General features: G+C 45.0%; 1 protein-coding gene across 1 annotated transcript in view; it reads left to right on the top strand.

Moving 5' to 3' along the window:
• The window catches only part of Nlrp1 (NLR family pyrin domain containing 1), a 39302-nt gene extending 23550 nt beyond the window's left edge, over positions 1–15752 (top strand). Inside the window, exons 9-17 of the mRNA XM_076871390.1 lie at positions 1202–1293; positions 1751–1755; positions 1981–2201; positions 3586–3809; positions 8795–9060; positions 9557–9682; positions 10925–11066; positions 14207–14241; positions 14672–15752. Coding sequence (XP_076727505.1) covers positions 1202–1293; positions 1751–1755; positions 1981–2201; positions 3586–3809; positions 8795–9060; positions 9557–9682; positions 10925–11066; positions 14207–14241; positions 14672–14983 — 1423 coding nt within the window. The 3' untranslated portion in view covers positions 14984–15752. The remainder of the gene's footprint in view (positions 1–1201; positions 1294–1750; positions 1756–1980; positions 2202–3585; positions 3810–8794; positions 9061–9556; positions 9683–10924; positions 11067–14206; positions 14242–14671) is intronic.

Below are 15752 nucleotides of genomic sequence, written 5' to 3'. Positions count from 1 at the left end.
GTGTGAGCACACTAATGGGCCTGTTTGATCTTGTCCAAGGAGCTGAGGGAAGTTCTGAAAGATGGGGCAAGGTCAGCTGAATTGGGAAGGGAGAGGATTCCAGACAGAGGCTCTGAAGCAGGAGACAGCTTGGCTCCTTTGAGGAATAGCAGGAGGCCAGGTGTGTGGACAGTGCCACTCAAAATGTTGTCCACAGACCAGCAGCAGCAGCCTCCCCATCACGGAGGAACTTCTCAGAAACGCAAATACTCAGGCCCCTCTCCAGACCTACTGAATTGGAATCTCTGGGGTGGAGCCAGTTTCCCTCAATGGAATCTGTTTGAACAAACGCTCCGTTCCATTTTTAAGCACACAGAGTTTGAGAGCCACCTGTCTAGAGATCAGTGAGTAGGGAGAAAATGGCCCAGATGGGGTTGAAGAGAGACAAGGGCCATAGCAAGGCCCTTTGGACCATTTTAGGAACTTCTCGTTCCCCTGCCCCCTCCCCCAGAAGCAATAAAGAGACATTACAGGACTTTCACAGTAAAATGATACATCAAATTCATATTTTAATAATATCAGCTACTGTGCAGAAAATGTGCCGGAGAGAGACCCAGAGCAAAAGCAGGGAAACCTTTGGTGGGATGCTGTAGTGGTTCCGGCCACAGATGCAAGGCCCTGGGACTAGGATGGAGATGCTGGAGGCAGAGAATAGAGAAGAGAAAGGAGAGCTACTGGGAGGTATTATCAAGGTGGTCAACTGTGGGCAAATGTCTTACTTTCTTTTGTGCTGCCATAACAGGATATCTGAGACTTGGTGCTTTATAAAGAACAGAGATTGTTTCTTACAGTTCTCAAGGCTGGGAAGTCCAAGGTGGAGAAACTTGCATCTGGAAAGGCCCTTCTCTCTGCATCATCCATGGCAGAAGGCAGAAGGGCCAGAGACTACTCCCACCTCCCAATACCATTGCATAGGGGATTAACTTTCTTATGCATGATCTTTTGGGGACACATCAAACCACAGCAGGGAGGAAGGTGTCAGGATGATGCCCCAATTCTAGCATGGATGCCTGTGTGGATGGAGACCATTCACTGAGACAGGGGCTATAGAAGCAGTATGGGACGAGATTTGAATTTAGATAAGTTGAATTTCAAGTGGGGATGTCATGTAGACAACCCTAGCTTTCCCCAAGATCTGAGAGAGCATGAACATCTCTAGCAGGAAGCCAAGTGTGATGATCCCTATTGGGGACCCGGATGAAGGACAGATGGGTGAGAACATGTCCTCACTCAAGCGGCAGAGACCACAATCAGGTATTTGAAGGGACTGGACTGGGAGCATCATGATGGAGTGGGTACCTGTAAGATATGGGATGATCTCCATCTCCCTAACTCTGGAGTAGGATGGGGTTCCCCATCTAGAAGGGTCCTGCCTCATGCAAGATATTCTTGCAAGAACCTGGATGAATTTCTGTTTCCCCCTCTCCCAGATTTGGGGGCTGCTGCTGCCCCTCTCCAATGTCTGTGGCATGCATCAGACTCTGAAGCAGAGCCTTGTCCCCCATTCTGGGCTCCTGAGTTCAAAGAATCACCTCTCCATCACTGCCCATCCATCTTTTGATCTGTCTACCTAGGGCATGCTGAAAACAGTGACACCTCTGGGATTTTTGTTGTTGTTGTTGTTGTTGTTGTTTTGGTACCAAAGATTGAACCTAGGGGGCACTCAGCCACTGAGCCACATTCCCAGCCCAATTTTGTATTTTATTTAGAGACAGGGTCTCACTGAGTTGCTTAGCACCTAATGGTTGCTGAGGCTGGCTTTGAACTTGTGATCCTCCTATCTCAGCCTCCCGAGCTGCTGGGATTACAAGCGTGCCCCACCGCGCCCAGCAGAGTGACACATCTGATCCAGTGGGAAAGGGGAGGTGGACAGAGGCTGGGTCAAGGGTCAGTGGGGGGATATTCTCAGATAGTAGACAGCCCCAGGAAAGCCTGCTGTAGGGGGCTGGGGAGAACAGGCAAGAGAACATACAGCTGACCACTGTCCTGCCTATTCCAGAGGAAAACTCCCCACAAGTAGCACAAGTGGAACCCTTCCATCTGTCTTCTCATGCCTCTGCTGAGGACTTGCACATGGAGCCTCTGGGGATTGAAGATAACTTCTGGGGCCCCACAGGGCCTGTGGCTACTGAGATGGTAGACAAAGAGAAGAGCTTGTACCGGTGAGTGAGGGGTCTCTGCCTGTCTCAGGCTGGCCTCCTCTTCCCCATTCCCCCTGGGAACTCTCCCCTTACCAAATCAGCAGGAAGGGACAGGACTAAGATCCTGGTTTTGTGCTTTTTATTATGGGGAAAAAAATATGTTTTATTATGAAAAGTTTCAATCATACACAAAAATAGTACAAGGAACTTCCACATCCCATTACCCAATTTCAGCCACCATTTTGCCAAATTCAATTATTCTCTTTTATCCTTTTTCATTATTGTTACAATATTTTATTTTTTTAATATTCTTATTAGTTGCTTTTTATTTTATTTTATTTTGGTGGTACTGGGGATTGAACCCAGGGCCTTGTGCATGAAAAGCAATCTTATTAGTTGTTGATGGACCTTTATTTATTTATTTATATTTGGTGCTGAGAATCGAACCCAGGGCCTCACACATGCTAGGCAAGCACTCTACCTACCACTGAGCTACAACCACAGCCCCCTGTTACAATATTTTAAATTCAAGACATTGGGTTATTTTATCCTTAAGTATTTCATTTGACATACCCAGAAAATAAAAATACTTTTTCTTCTATAACCACCATGCCATTATGACATCTAACAAAGCTGAGATGAGTTTATATCATCTAACACCCAGACTGTATTGTAATTGGCTCGGTTATCTAAAATGCATGCTTGCCGGTGATCTAAACAAGATCTGCTCGTTATATTTGGTTATGTCCCTTAACTCTCTTTTAATCTATGTGTTTCCATTGTATTAACAGCTATACTATGTGATAATTACCTACTGGAAAGGGGGAACCCTAAGATGAATATGGTAACCCTGCCCTTTCAAGCATTTGAAGTCTCATGAGTCATAAATGCCTATAACCAAAATCATGATCTCTTATATAACACATTACCACTCACCAAACACTGTCAAAGTATATTTCTCTCAGCTGATGGGAGATAGTGTCACTCCCAACTTGCATTTACAGAAAGTGGCATCTGTCTACCCGACCATGTGCCACCTGGAGAACCAAGAGAAAATCACTAAAGATCTCTAAAAAAGCATTGTTTTTAGCTCCAAGGGTTATCGTTAATATCAGTATGTAGATTGTATTAACTACTGGTGGGTAGGTCCTTTAATAATGAGAACACTTGCTCATTTCATCATGGTTGTCATGGTAATAGAAATAGCTAAGGGCTCCCAGGCCTCTATGCTGAGGCATATTAGATGACTCATCACTCACAGCCCTAGGAGATGGGTCTTGCATTCCTATTTACAGTCTGAGGTTATGGCTGCTCCACTCTGTCCACAAGCCCCTGCCCCAGGGCTGCTTCCAGTAGGTGTTTGAGAAGTTTGTGTCATTTAGAATCATCTCCCTCTTCTTCCTAGAGTTCATTTCCCCATGGCTGGCTCCTACTGTTGGTCCAACACGGGTCTCGCCTTTGTGGTGAGAAGAGCAGTGACCATCGAGATTGAGTTCTGTGCATGGGACCAGTTCCTAGGCAACACTATCCCACCGCAGAGCTGGATGGTGGCAGGGCCTCTGTTTGACATCAAAGCTGAACAGGGAGCTGTGGCCGCTGTGTACCTGCCTCACTTTGTGGCCCTCCAAGGTAAATGAGGGCAGGTTAAGGAGGAGGGTGATAACAATGGGCCTGAGAATATAGAATCATGGATGATGAGAAGGCAGCTTGTGGCTTCCTTACTAAGGCAGAGAGTAAGGTTACAGAGGCAGAGACTGAGGTTTTCCCTCATTCCATTCTTGACTGGACATACATTTTTTGAAGTATATGTCTCTCCGCCTTAAAATTATCTTTACCTAAGCTTACCTAAAAGTTTTCCTAAATAGAAAATGATCAACCCTCAATCACAATATTAACTAGTATATTAATGTTAAGTGTTCTTTACAGAGATTGTACCACTTTACAGAGATTATACCACTCAAGAGTCCCAGCAGGAAACACGTGAGATGCTCAGTTGAGATTTTCAAGGAGATTTTTAAAGACAGGTTTATGTCAGAGTAAGGCGAAGTGAATATTTAGTAGCCAGGGAATATTTAGTAGCCAGGGCCTATCGACAATGGTAAGCCATTACAACATCTGTAGGCAAGGAGAAGAGAGAATTGCCCAATTCCACTGGACAGCTGGAGTCATGAAAGAGGGACTTCCTAATAGGAGAAGTAGTCACAAAGTCTTCCGTACTCAGTCACTTCCAAAGACTTCCTACAAATGAAGTTCCAAGTACTATAGCCTCATGGTAAAAAAAAAAAAAAAAAATGTCACTATCATTAACTACTACCACAAGTGAGAGCCAGAGGAACCCTCAGGTACCAGAGTCGGCCCTTTAAATGCTTCAGTTACTGAAATTATCAGAAATAGAACATAGAAAAAGTATATGTAACATGCTCCAAGAGATAAGTAGTCTTTAAGATATGAAGCTAGGCACAGCAGTGCATGCCTATAATCTCAGCAGCTCAGGAGGCTGAGGCAGGAGGATTATGAGTTCAAAGCCACCCTCAGCAACTTAACAAAGCCATGACTCAAAAAATAAAAATGCTAGGGATGCACCTCAGTGGTAAAGCATCCCTGGGTTCATCCCTTGTACCAACAAAATAAATAAATGAAATAAACAGGGCACACAGACCCCTGTTCTCCACATGGCCTGCCCTCTAGCAAAGCGAATTCCCTCAAGTTTACTGTATTCACTTCTTTTATCCACCCATCCAAGGAGCTCACCCAGACTAGATTGCTGGGACCCATATTGGCTCTCTGGGACCAATACTTTCTGATTGTACAGCAGTAGAGAGCCCCTGATCTACTCAGGTTCAGCAAAATGCATCTTCAAAAGATCTTACTACTTTTTCCTTCCCAGACCCCAAGGGTTCCCAGGAGGACTGAGCCAAGTTGTTTGAGGAAAGAACCACAAGAGTCGAGTGATGATATAATTGGTCAAGCTGCATTTCCATGATAATAAGGAAGCCTGTGCTACCCTAAGACACAAACTCACTCAATCTTTATAACCACAATAGGAGGTCGACTGTCCTTGGTTGCGCTTTTCAGATGACGTATGGGGATGTTTTATAATTTGCTCTGAGCTACATTGCTAGGAGTCAAGTTCAGGCAGTCCTTATCATTTAACCGCTCTGATGGACAGTCTTTATATATGAATCCCATCGTCCCTCTTTGAGCAGAAAAGTCAACAGCTCACCTGAGTCTGGAAGGTGTGGACAACTCTCAGCAAAGGACAGGGCCAGGGTGGCATCGGGTCACAGGCCCAAGGGCAGGTCCCAAAGAAGTAAGATCCACCTGGAGAATGGGAGCAGCAGTGACCAAGACAATTGCTGGGCATGAGGCTGGGGAAAAGGAGGCTAACATGGGGCTTCACCTGACAGAGCACTTGTGATCCTTTAGACATGATCTATTCACTGTCTATCTTCCTTGTTGGACCACAAGCTCCAGCACTGCAGTGTTTATGTGTCCCAGTTCCCAACTACATCCATGGAGCATCCATAAGTAAATAGAAAGCCTGGGCCCCAGGCCTTACCACAGAAACACTCTTACCTCTGATGGCTTATTCTGAATATGTCTAATGAGACGAGTCAAAGGCAGCTCCAGGCTGAAGGCCTTGGTCTTCCTGCCAATGATACTCGCCCCAGTCATCCCTCAGGCTTCTTCCCCTTCAAACCACAATCTTCTCCCTCCAGTCTATCAGACAAATACACTGTTGGTCAGGAAGTTGGGAGAAGGTAATTCTGCTACAGTCTGTGGAAGGGACAAAATATGTATTAAAGAGAATTGACCAAATCATCTTAGATGGCCCAGGACCTTCTTGATCTTAACACTGAAAGTTCTGCATCCCAGAAAACTTCTCAGGATACCGTAGCAAGAAAGTAAGTCGGAGAGTCAGAGCACCTTCCAGAATTCAGTCAAAATTAGAGCATCTGTAAGTGCCACAGACTATGGTCAGAATGTCAGAATTTGTCACTAGGGCTGTGGCTGGCTGTGGGACCTTGGGGAAAGGGCTTCCTTCCCAGGATTACAGACATTTTGGTACTATGGAGGTCCAGGTGAGCCCATTCACCTAGTGTCACTGATGACAGTGCCAAGCAAGCAGTACCACCCCTTAGAAAAGCAATTTGGGAGACCAGGGGAAGGCCATATGCTTTCATATCCTTTTCTCATCCTTTGGTACTGATTGATTCCAAGTCAATTACCCAAAGGAAATAGAAAAGCTCTCTGCAGAAATGTGTGCACTGCAGTACTATTCATCATGGTGAAAACTTGGAAGCAAACTCAACACTGCAACCAGATGCAGATGGAGAATTACAGAGAGAGGCATCCACTGGCAGGGATCCCATGCTGTGGTTATGAGAAAGATCCACAGATGCTTGCAACAATTTAAACCAGAGTGAGAAAAAGCTACCTGGACTAGGATGGCTATGTGGAAAAAGTGTTGCTGCAAGGAACAACTGTAACAGAAAAGGGAACAATGATCATAATAGCTGTGTTGCTTGATTGCTGAAATTCGTAGGTGAATTCTTGAATTTTTTAAGAGGTTCACCACTATGACATTATTTTTCATCCAAAAATGCAATTAATAAGTGCATGGTCCTAAGTAATGTCCTCATGGCCCCTTCCAGAATTAATATCATTTGGTAATGTTCTGATTGATGCCTCACTAAGGACCTTGTACAGCTAGATGGATGGCTTGCTGCCCAGATGCCACCTGCATTGCAGTGGTTGCTAGACAATATAGGGATGGAGCCCAAACTCTTGATCTCTAAGCCAGTGTCTCTCCCATGTCCAGCCTTCATCACTTGAGCTGTCTCTTATGGCTTCAACATCCCTACCTGGGAAAGTGGTCAGAGGTTACAATCAAAGAAACAAATTCTGATTTGTTTAGGAAGTAAAGGAATATATTAGAATATTCTTGAGTAGCCATATTCTTAACAAAAGGTTATGTGACAAGTCTAAGAAGTGGGAAAAGTCAGTGAACCAATGATGGTAAGAAACCAAGGACACAGCCAAGGTCACGCCAAGAAAATATAAAGCAATATCTACTGCAGTCACAGTCCCTGTGGGATCCTCCTGCCATGGGACCACTGGACTCTTGACCCCACTGCAACTGCCAAAATTATTTTCAGCCATCTCTTCATCTGAAATTCATCCCTCTAGACTCTAGGTCCTCATTGGTCACATACTTGTGTCATAGCTGCCAGGGAGTAGCTGCTTCCTGGGTGGGAGTCTCAGTTTATCTCCTGCCAATACCCACCCAACAGTAAAGAAAGGGGTTCTTCCCAAAATAGTAGGGGTTTTTTGTTGGTTGTGTGTGTATGTGTGTGTGTGTGTTTGGGGGGAGGGGTAACCAGGGATTGAACTCAGGGACCCTCAACCACAGAACCACATCCCCAGCCCTATTTTGTATTTTTATTTAGAGACAGGGTCTGAGTTGCTTAGCACCTCGCCGTTTCTGAGGCTGGCTTTAAACTCATGATCCTTTGTCTCTGCCTTCTGAGCCCCTGGGATTACAGGCTCTGCACTTCTGCACCCGGCCCCAAAATAATAGTCTGAGTGGTAGCCAAACAGATAAACAATATAGGCTGCCCTTGGTCACTCCATTTACCCCCCCACCACATCCTCCTTTTTGCTCTCTACCTGCCTAGAGTCAAACCTGCAAGCATCACTCCACAGAAGAGTGATATATTATGTAAATTTCTTCTTTAGAATACGCACTTAAGTTGTGGGTTAATTCATTACAGGTTAAACTCAAGTCAGGAATTAAATGGCAAACAGCTGTTTGTATAGAAGAGATCACTTCCATCTTATTTGAAATGCCTGTTGTCTTCTGAGTCGTAGGCTGTTAGGAGTGGTTCTAGGTCATCATCATCATCATCATCATCATCATCATCAACAACAACAAAAACACTCAACATTCAGAGTTACAGAATCCACACCAGCCCAGGAAACCACAGTTTCAGTATCCGTTCCATCTCCAGGGCCAGGAGCTGGACCTGTGTCTGAGTTTAGAAGCTCAGCGGTTGGGGTTCCTGTGGTACTCTCACCCTAGAGACAGTATTGCCCATGGCCACGGAAGCCACCTTCCCCCACTGCCCAGACATGCTCCCTCTTCCCTTTTCTGGGTGTCTTGGTCCATTTGGGCTGCTCTAGTAAAATATTATTCACTCAATAGTGTATAAAAAATAAATTTGTTTCTCACAGATCTGGAGGCTAAGAAGTCCAAGATCAAGGTGCACTTAGATTCAGTGACTAGCAAGGGCCCTCTTCTTCATTGGATAGCATCTTCTAGTTGTGTCTTCCCAGGATAGAGGGATCCCTGGGGTCTCTTTTACAAGGGCGCTAATTCTATTCATGAAGGTTCTACTTTCATGACCTCCTCACCTCCCAAATACTTCTGGTGCCATCACCTTGGGGGTGAGGATCTAAACGTGTGAATTTTGGAGGACCCAAACATTCAGACCACAGCTTTAGGTTTTCCCGAGGATGATCTCTGAGCCAAAACCCCGATATCCTTCTACCTCAGCCAAGCCTGACCTTGTGAGGACACTGAATCCACACCTCTCAAATCCGTTCTTTGACAGAGGGGCATGTGGACATCTCCCTGTTCCATGTGGCCCACTTTAAAGAGGAAGGGATGCTCCTGGAGAAGCCAAGCAGGGTGGAGCCACACTATGCAGTCCTGGAGGACCCCAGCTTCTCCCCGATGGGAATCTTGCTGAGAATGATCCCCACCGCCCTGTGCTTCATCCCCATCACCTCCACCACATTGCTGTACCATCAAATCCATCCCAAGGAGATCACCTCCTTCCACCTCTACCTGATCCCTAGTGACTGCTCCATTCAGAAGGTGAGGCTAAGAACCAAAAAGATAGGGCCAGGGTGGGCTGACATTGACCATGAGATGCAGCCAGAGAGACTCCTAGAGGGATCCTCAACTGGGAATAAGGATGGGACTCTTGAAAGAACCTTAATGGGGAATAATCTTACCCTCTGCTCAGGGTGGACTAGTCTTCTGACACTCAAGTCCCTCCAAACTGTGTTCACTGCTCCACTACTCACCTCTAGATAACCATTTGCAACCTGTTTCTAAGAGTCAAAAGGATAGCCAAATTGTCTCCTTTCTCTATTCTCCCTTCTTCTCTCATAATGACCTCTTTTCTACCCTGAACATAGGAGAGGCCAAGCTTGGGGCTATCTAGTGACAATACTCTGCAGAAGAGGGAGGCAGAGATGGTGTGGTCCCCAACCAAACCCGCTGACATACCCATACACCATTCTCACCGTATTCAGACCAGATTCTGTAGGGCAGATCTCCCTTACCCAATTTTCTGTATATCCCTCAGGCCATAGATGATGAAGAAAAGAAGTTCCAATTTGTGCGAATACATAAGCCACCCCCGGTGACCCCCCTTTACCTGGGATCCCGCTATACTGTGTCTGCTTCAAGGAAGCTGGAAATCATCCCCAAGGTGAGCAATCTGGATGTTTGCCCCTCAGTGAGTCAGAAGTCATATTTAGGAGAGTGTATAGGGGCAGGTCTCAGGGCTCTCCCAGGGACTAGGTAAATTGAGACTGGGCAGAAAACAAGTGGGATTCAGGGTGAATAAGAATGCTTCAAAGATTGAAAGAAAGAAAATTAAGGGAGAAAGGATCACATTCAGGATGAGGAGGATGATGGGGTTCAACTTGAGGGCACTGGGAAGTATTTGGACTACAGGGTATCAATGCCTTCCAGCCAAAATGCACCAGGAACACACCTGTAATCAAACACTCTGGGTTTATTACTTATTGAAGCAGGAGAATACACACCATGGAAAATCATAGGGCATTTCAGTAAAAGAATGTTGAAAAGAAACTACCATATGGGCTGGGGTTGTGGATCAGTGGTAGAGCGCTTGCCTGGCATGTGTGAGGCACTGGGTTCAATCCTCAGCACCACATATAAATAAATAAAATAAAAGGTCCATTGACAACTTAAAAAAAAGAAAGAAAGAAACTAACATAGCATCTGGGCCTCAGTTGAATAATTTGAGGAAATTTCTAAGGAAACAGATTTACTTTAGATTGGATATTGTCAGGAAGCAGGAGAATTCTATGATTGAGCATCTCAATAAATCTTATCTCTAGGAGGGCAATCTAAAGAAAGCAATTATATCCAGGCATAGTGGTACATGCTTATAATCCAGGAGGATTGCAAGTTCACAATAAAATGGTTTTTAAAAAGGGCTGGGGATGTAGATCATTGATAGAGTGCCCCTGGGTTTAATCCCCAGTACTGAAGGAAGGAAGGAAGGAAGGAAGGAAGGAAGGAAGGAAGGAAGGAGGGACGGACAAAGCAAGAGAAGGGGACACACAAAGGGCATTTCATGGAACATTCTATCCCAAACAGGGCAAAGGGGTAATATTACAAAGGAATAGTTGAGTGTAAGTCAACCCCATGGGTGACAAGCCCACATCTGAAGACACACCCTCAACTTCCTGAACCGGGACAACACCCAAGTCACTATGAAATGTAGTGATCCATCAGAGCCTCTTGCTTCAGGAAGGAAGGCGTGGGTCATTCAGAGTGATTCCCCACCGAGAATGATTGCAGTAAGAGATAATCAGTATCCTTAATGGGATTGGACCGGGCCGGAAGGTATCAGGTAAGGAAAGACCTCACTTGCAGGATGAACAGTGGCTTCTCACATGGCAACTCTTTGTCTCCTCAGGAATTGGAGCTCTGCTATCGGAGCCCCAGAGAACCTCAGCTTTTCTCTGAGTTCTACATTGGCCACTTGGGGTCAGGGATCAAGCTGCAAATCAAAAACAAGAAAGGTGGAACTGTAGTATGGAAGGCCCTGCTGAAACCAGGTAAAACCAGGACAAGTCTAGACAGCTCAGAAGTGGGGGAAAGATGATCAGTGTTGGAGGGGAAAAGGGGAGTTCATAATTCATTAAGGAGAATAGCCCAGAGAAATGATGTGGCTTTTTCAAGTTATGTAACAGATGATATAACTTGAATTTAAACTCAAGTCCATATAACTTTAAGCACCCATTTTCTCTTTTTTTAAAATTAATTTATTTATTTATTCTAATTAGGTATATATGACAGCAGAATGCATTTCGATTCATTGTATGCAATTGCAGCACAGCTTTTCATTTCCCTGGTTGTACACAATGTAGCATCACACCATATGTGCAGTGATACATATACCTAGGGTTAAGATGTCCATCTAAATTCACCATCTTTACGGCTCCCATGCCACCTCCCCTTCTCTCCCTCCCCTTTGCCCTATCTAAAGTTCCTCCATTTTTTTCATGCCCCTCCCCATTATGTATCAGCTTCCACTTATCAGAGAGAACAATTGGCCTTTGGTTTTTTGGGATTGGCTTTCTTCGCTTAGCATGATATTCTTCAACTCCATCCATTTACCTGCAAAATGCCATAATTTTATTCTCTTTCAATGCTGAATAATATTCCATTGTGTATATACACCATAGTTTCTTAACCCATTCATCTACTGAAGGGCATCTAGGTTGGTTCCACAGTTTAGCTATTGTGAATTGAGCTGCTATAAACATTGATGTGGCTGCGTTACTATAGTATGCTGATTTTTAAGTCCTTTGGGTATAAACCAAGGAGTGAGACAGTTATATAATCTGTTACATAACTTAAATTCCAGTTATATCATCTGTTACATAACTTCTCTTTTCCAAGGAATCTCCATAATGCTTTCCATATTGGTTGCAACAATTTGCAGTCCCATCAGCAATGTATGAGTGTGCCTTTCCCCCACATCCTCACCAACACTTACTGTTGTTTGTATTTTTGATAACTGCCATTCTGTTTGGTGTGAAATGAAATCTTAGAGTAGTTTTGATTTTTATTTCTCTAATTAATAGAGATGTTAAACATTTTTTCATATATTTGTTGATCAATTGTATATCTTCTTCTGAGAAATGTCTTTTCAGCTCCTTATCTCATTTATTGATTGGTTGTTTTGGAGGGGTTTTTTTGAGTTATTTTTATATCCTGGAGATTAGTTAAGCCCCCATTTTCTCTCCAGTGTACTGTTGTGTCTCCACACTGGGGGGCGGTGTTTATTTCTATGTTTGTTTGTTTGATTTTGATACTGGGATTGAACCCAGAGGCGATACACTACTAAGCCACATTCCCAGTCCTTTTTTATTTTTTATTTTGAGACAGGGTCTTGCTAAGTTGGTTAGGAACTGGCTAAATTGCTGAGGCTAGCCTTCTACTTGCAATCCTCCTGTCTCAGTCTCAGGAGTCACTGGGATTGCAGTCATATGCCACCACACCGGGCTCCACACTGCTTTTGAAACAGTAGATTTTGACATCCACTGGGCTTTTGACAGAGTTCCTCATGTTAGGTTGGATATGAAATGAGAGAGAAAGCACTAGACGGTTCTGCCATTGATGGATTAAACCACTTTTGCCAACCTTGCACCAACATTATATAGACCAAGATCAGTCAGTATTTTCAAAATAGACAAGAGAAAATCAAATAATGAACTTTCAGGGGTAAAGAAAACTTATAGTTTCTTAGGCCAGCACCAACGTCCCCTAAAACCAAAATCCCATAATCAGTACTTTTAGGGACAACCAGCCCTTGTTATCTGTCAAACAATGGTGATGACACTACCTGGACTGACACACAAGCTCCACAGCATGGTGGAAAGGGAATGGGCTGGACTCAGCCTTGGCCTGGGTACAACCACAGCGGGAGAAATAACCAGCCCCAGCCTCAAACCTGGTTTGAATCCCACCCCAGCATTTACTTGCTGGATAACCTTGGGAAAGTTACTGAACTTGTTTGAGTCCGGGGTTCCTCATCTGTAAAAGGAGGATCAAAATGACCAACTGGTAGGATTGTTGGAAAGACTAAATAAAATGATGTCTGCCCATGCCTCAAGCAGTGATCCTTAATAAATAGTAGCAATATTCTTCTTCTTACTCATGTTAAGCCAACCTCTTTCTCCTATTTTACTTCCGTCCCTTGAAGCTCACAGAAGTCTACCTCCCTCCCCAAGGAAATGTCTTCAGATACTGGAAGACTGAATTCACGGCCTCCTCATGTCTACCCTTATGCAAGCTAAACATCTCCAGTTCCCTCTATCATTCTTCTTATTCTTTGGTTTTTAATCCTGGGTCTCCCTGTCACCTTTCTCAATAGATGCTCCAGTTTGTGCATGAATCAGGATTGACTCCAAGATTTCTGAGTCAAAATTGAGTATGAGGAACACCATCCCCTAAAACCCACTGCAGCATACAGATGGACCCAGTGCCCCCAGTACCACAGCCTGGGTCCTTGTGCTCACTTCCCTACCCTTTGGGTCCCCTGAATTTAGGGTCTGCTCAAACTCTCAGACCTCATTCATGTAAACTGATGTGAACTGCCCCTTCCCCTCTATGGAATTAATTATTTAAGCCACTTCATTTGCTGCTGTTTTGCTGCTGCCTCTGCTGCTGACTTTCCTATTAAAATTCACTCATTCTTCCCATGTGCAAAGGTTTTGCTTGTTCTTGATTCTGACATCCTAATTCAGAACACACATATTCGGTCTGTGTGCATGGAAGATCAAACAAGTACAAAGAGAGTGTTTTTGCTCAGAATAAGATGTCAAATAGTTTAAGCTATCTGGCAAGGGACTTGGCTAGTTCTCCATCACAGATTCAGTGCCGGCCAAGACAGGATAAAAACTTGAGTCTGAGATATTGAGGGAGAAATTGCTATTGCTCATTCAGATAATTTCTCTCTTTATTAGTCCATGATTATCCCCCTCTGAGTCTCAGTTTCCCTGTCTGCCTAAGGAAGGGATTCATCTAGATAATCCCTAAAAGCCCTTCAGGACTTAGTCCAGATTCTACCCCAATTGGTCTGTAGCTTGTTCTCAGAATCAAAGAATCTCAGAAGTGGGTGGGAGTCTTAAGGTGTGTCACACATATTTATAACCATTACGAATGCTTCTACATCTCTCTTTTCCTCCAGGAGACCTTAGACCTGCAGCCACTCCAATCCCTCCAGTCACCAAAGGTCAGTAACAGCTGTCAGAGACCACAAGAGCCAGGTATAGTCCTGGGGTGTACTGTCTGGTCTTGGAGGGAAGGGACAAGAGAATGGAGGGGAACTTCTCATTGCAAGCCTCAGCAGGGATCTGATTGAAGAGTGGTGCATGCCTAGGGCAGAGTTCCTCCCCATCCCCCTTGCTCCTGCCCATGGAGGCCTGCGCACCCCCCTCTGTCACAACGACCCATCATGAATCCTTCCTCCCCACTCCATCAGAATGCCAGGCTAGATGATTGCATGAGGAAGGGCTGAGGTGCTTTGCTGGTTTCCAATGCCTTTCCAGAGGGAATATGAAGCCAGAGATGCAGATGAGATAAGTGACAAGAGCCAGAACTGTGGGATCAGGGGTAGAGCTTATGGTGGGAGCCTTTCCTTGCTCATTGCCAGCCTCACCTTTACTCCCCAGATGCCTTGGGCTCACTGCACTTTGTGGACCGGCATCGGGAACAGCTGGTGGCCCGAGTGACATCTGTGGACCCTGTCTTGGACAAGCTGCATGGACAGGTGCTGAGTGAAGAACAGTATGAGAAGGTACGGGCAGAGACCACCAAGCCGGGCCAGATGCGCAAGCTCTTTAGCTTCAGCCGGTCCTGGGACTGGGCCTGCAAAGACCAGCTCTACCGAGCCTTGAAGGAGATCCATCCTCATCTGATTGTGGAACTCTGGGAGAAGTGGGGGGGAGACTTAGGGAGTCTCTGACAAGCTCAACAACTGAAGTCTTGAGAGCTCACAGTTGAGACCTGGCTCTGCCTGATCCTTCTTTGGATCTTTCTTCATCATTAATAAGTTATCGTTTGAGTTTGCCGTCTAGCTATAAAGGGATGGATGATGCCCCCTGATGGACATTCCTGCCCTGAGATGCCTCACAGACCCCTGGACTACCTCCTTTGACTTTCACAGCCTACTGTCCAGGTGGGATAACAGCATCTCGGGGAATGTTCCTCTGAAGCTGGCGAGATTCCTGCAGATCTTGAAGACCCTGGTCTTGTGGCCCCAGCAGCCAAGCCCAGAGCACTCCTTGTCCCATCCAGATGCACACAGGAGTAGGGAGGTCATGGGACTGTTGGCCTCTGACTTGAGACAATGGAAAAAAGGACATGTGTACTTGGAGAGTGTGAATGACCTGTGAATAGGAGAGGGAAAGATTTATTTTTCAGATATTCTATCTAGCCAAACTCAGAGCTGGAGTTTCTCCTAAAGTACAGGGGAATTGCTTCCAGGGACCATCCCAAATCATCTCAAGATAGAGCTGGTTGGGGTTCCAAAGGAAAAATAATGCACTAAATGCCAGGGTGATCTTATCTAAAGCATTTATTATAGAGGGTATCAGCATCCTCTAGATGAAAATCAAGAAAAGGACATGTTCTATGCAGGCAGATCCATGAAAGAGGGTTGGGTCATAGAGTTCATGGAAATTCAGGAGCAGGGATAGTTTCTACGTGTTTGCTCTCTCATTGTTTAGACAACT

Source organism: Callospermophilus lateralis, chromosome 11 (genome assembly GCF_048772815.1).
Source record: "Callospermophilus lateralis isolate mCalLat2 chromosome 11, mCalLat2.hap1, whole genome shotgun sequence".
NCBI lineage: Eukaryota > Metazoa > Chordata > Mammalia > Rodentia > Sciuridae > Callospermophilus > Callospermophilus lateralis.
The sequence above is the reverse complement of the archived record's forward strand: the minus strand, read 5'-3'. Positions and strand labels throughout refer to the sequence as shown.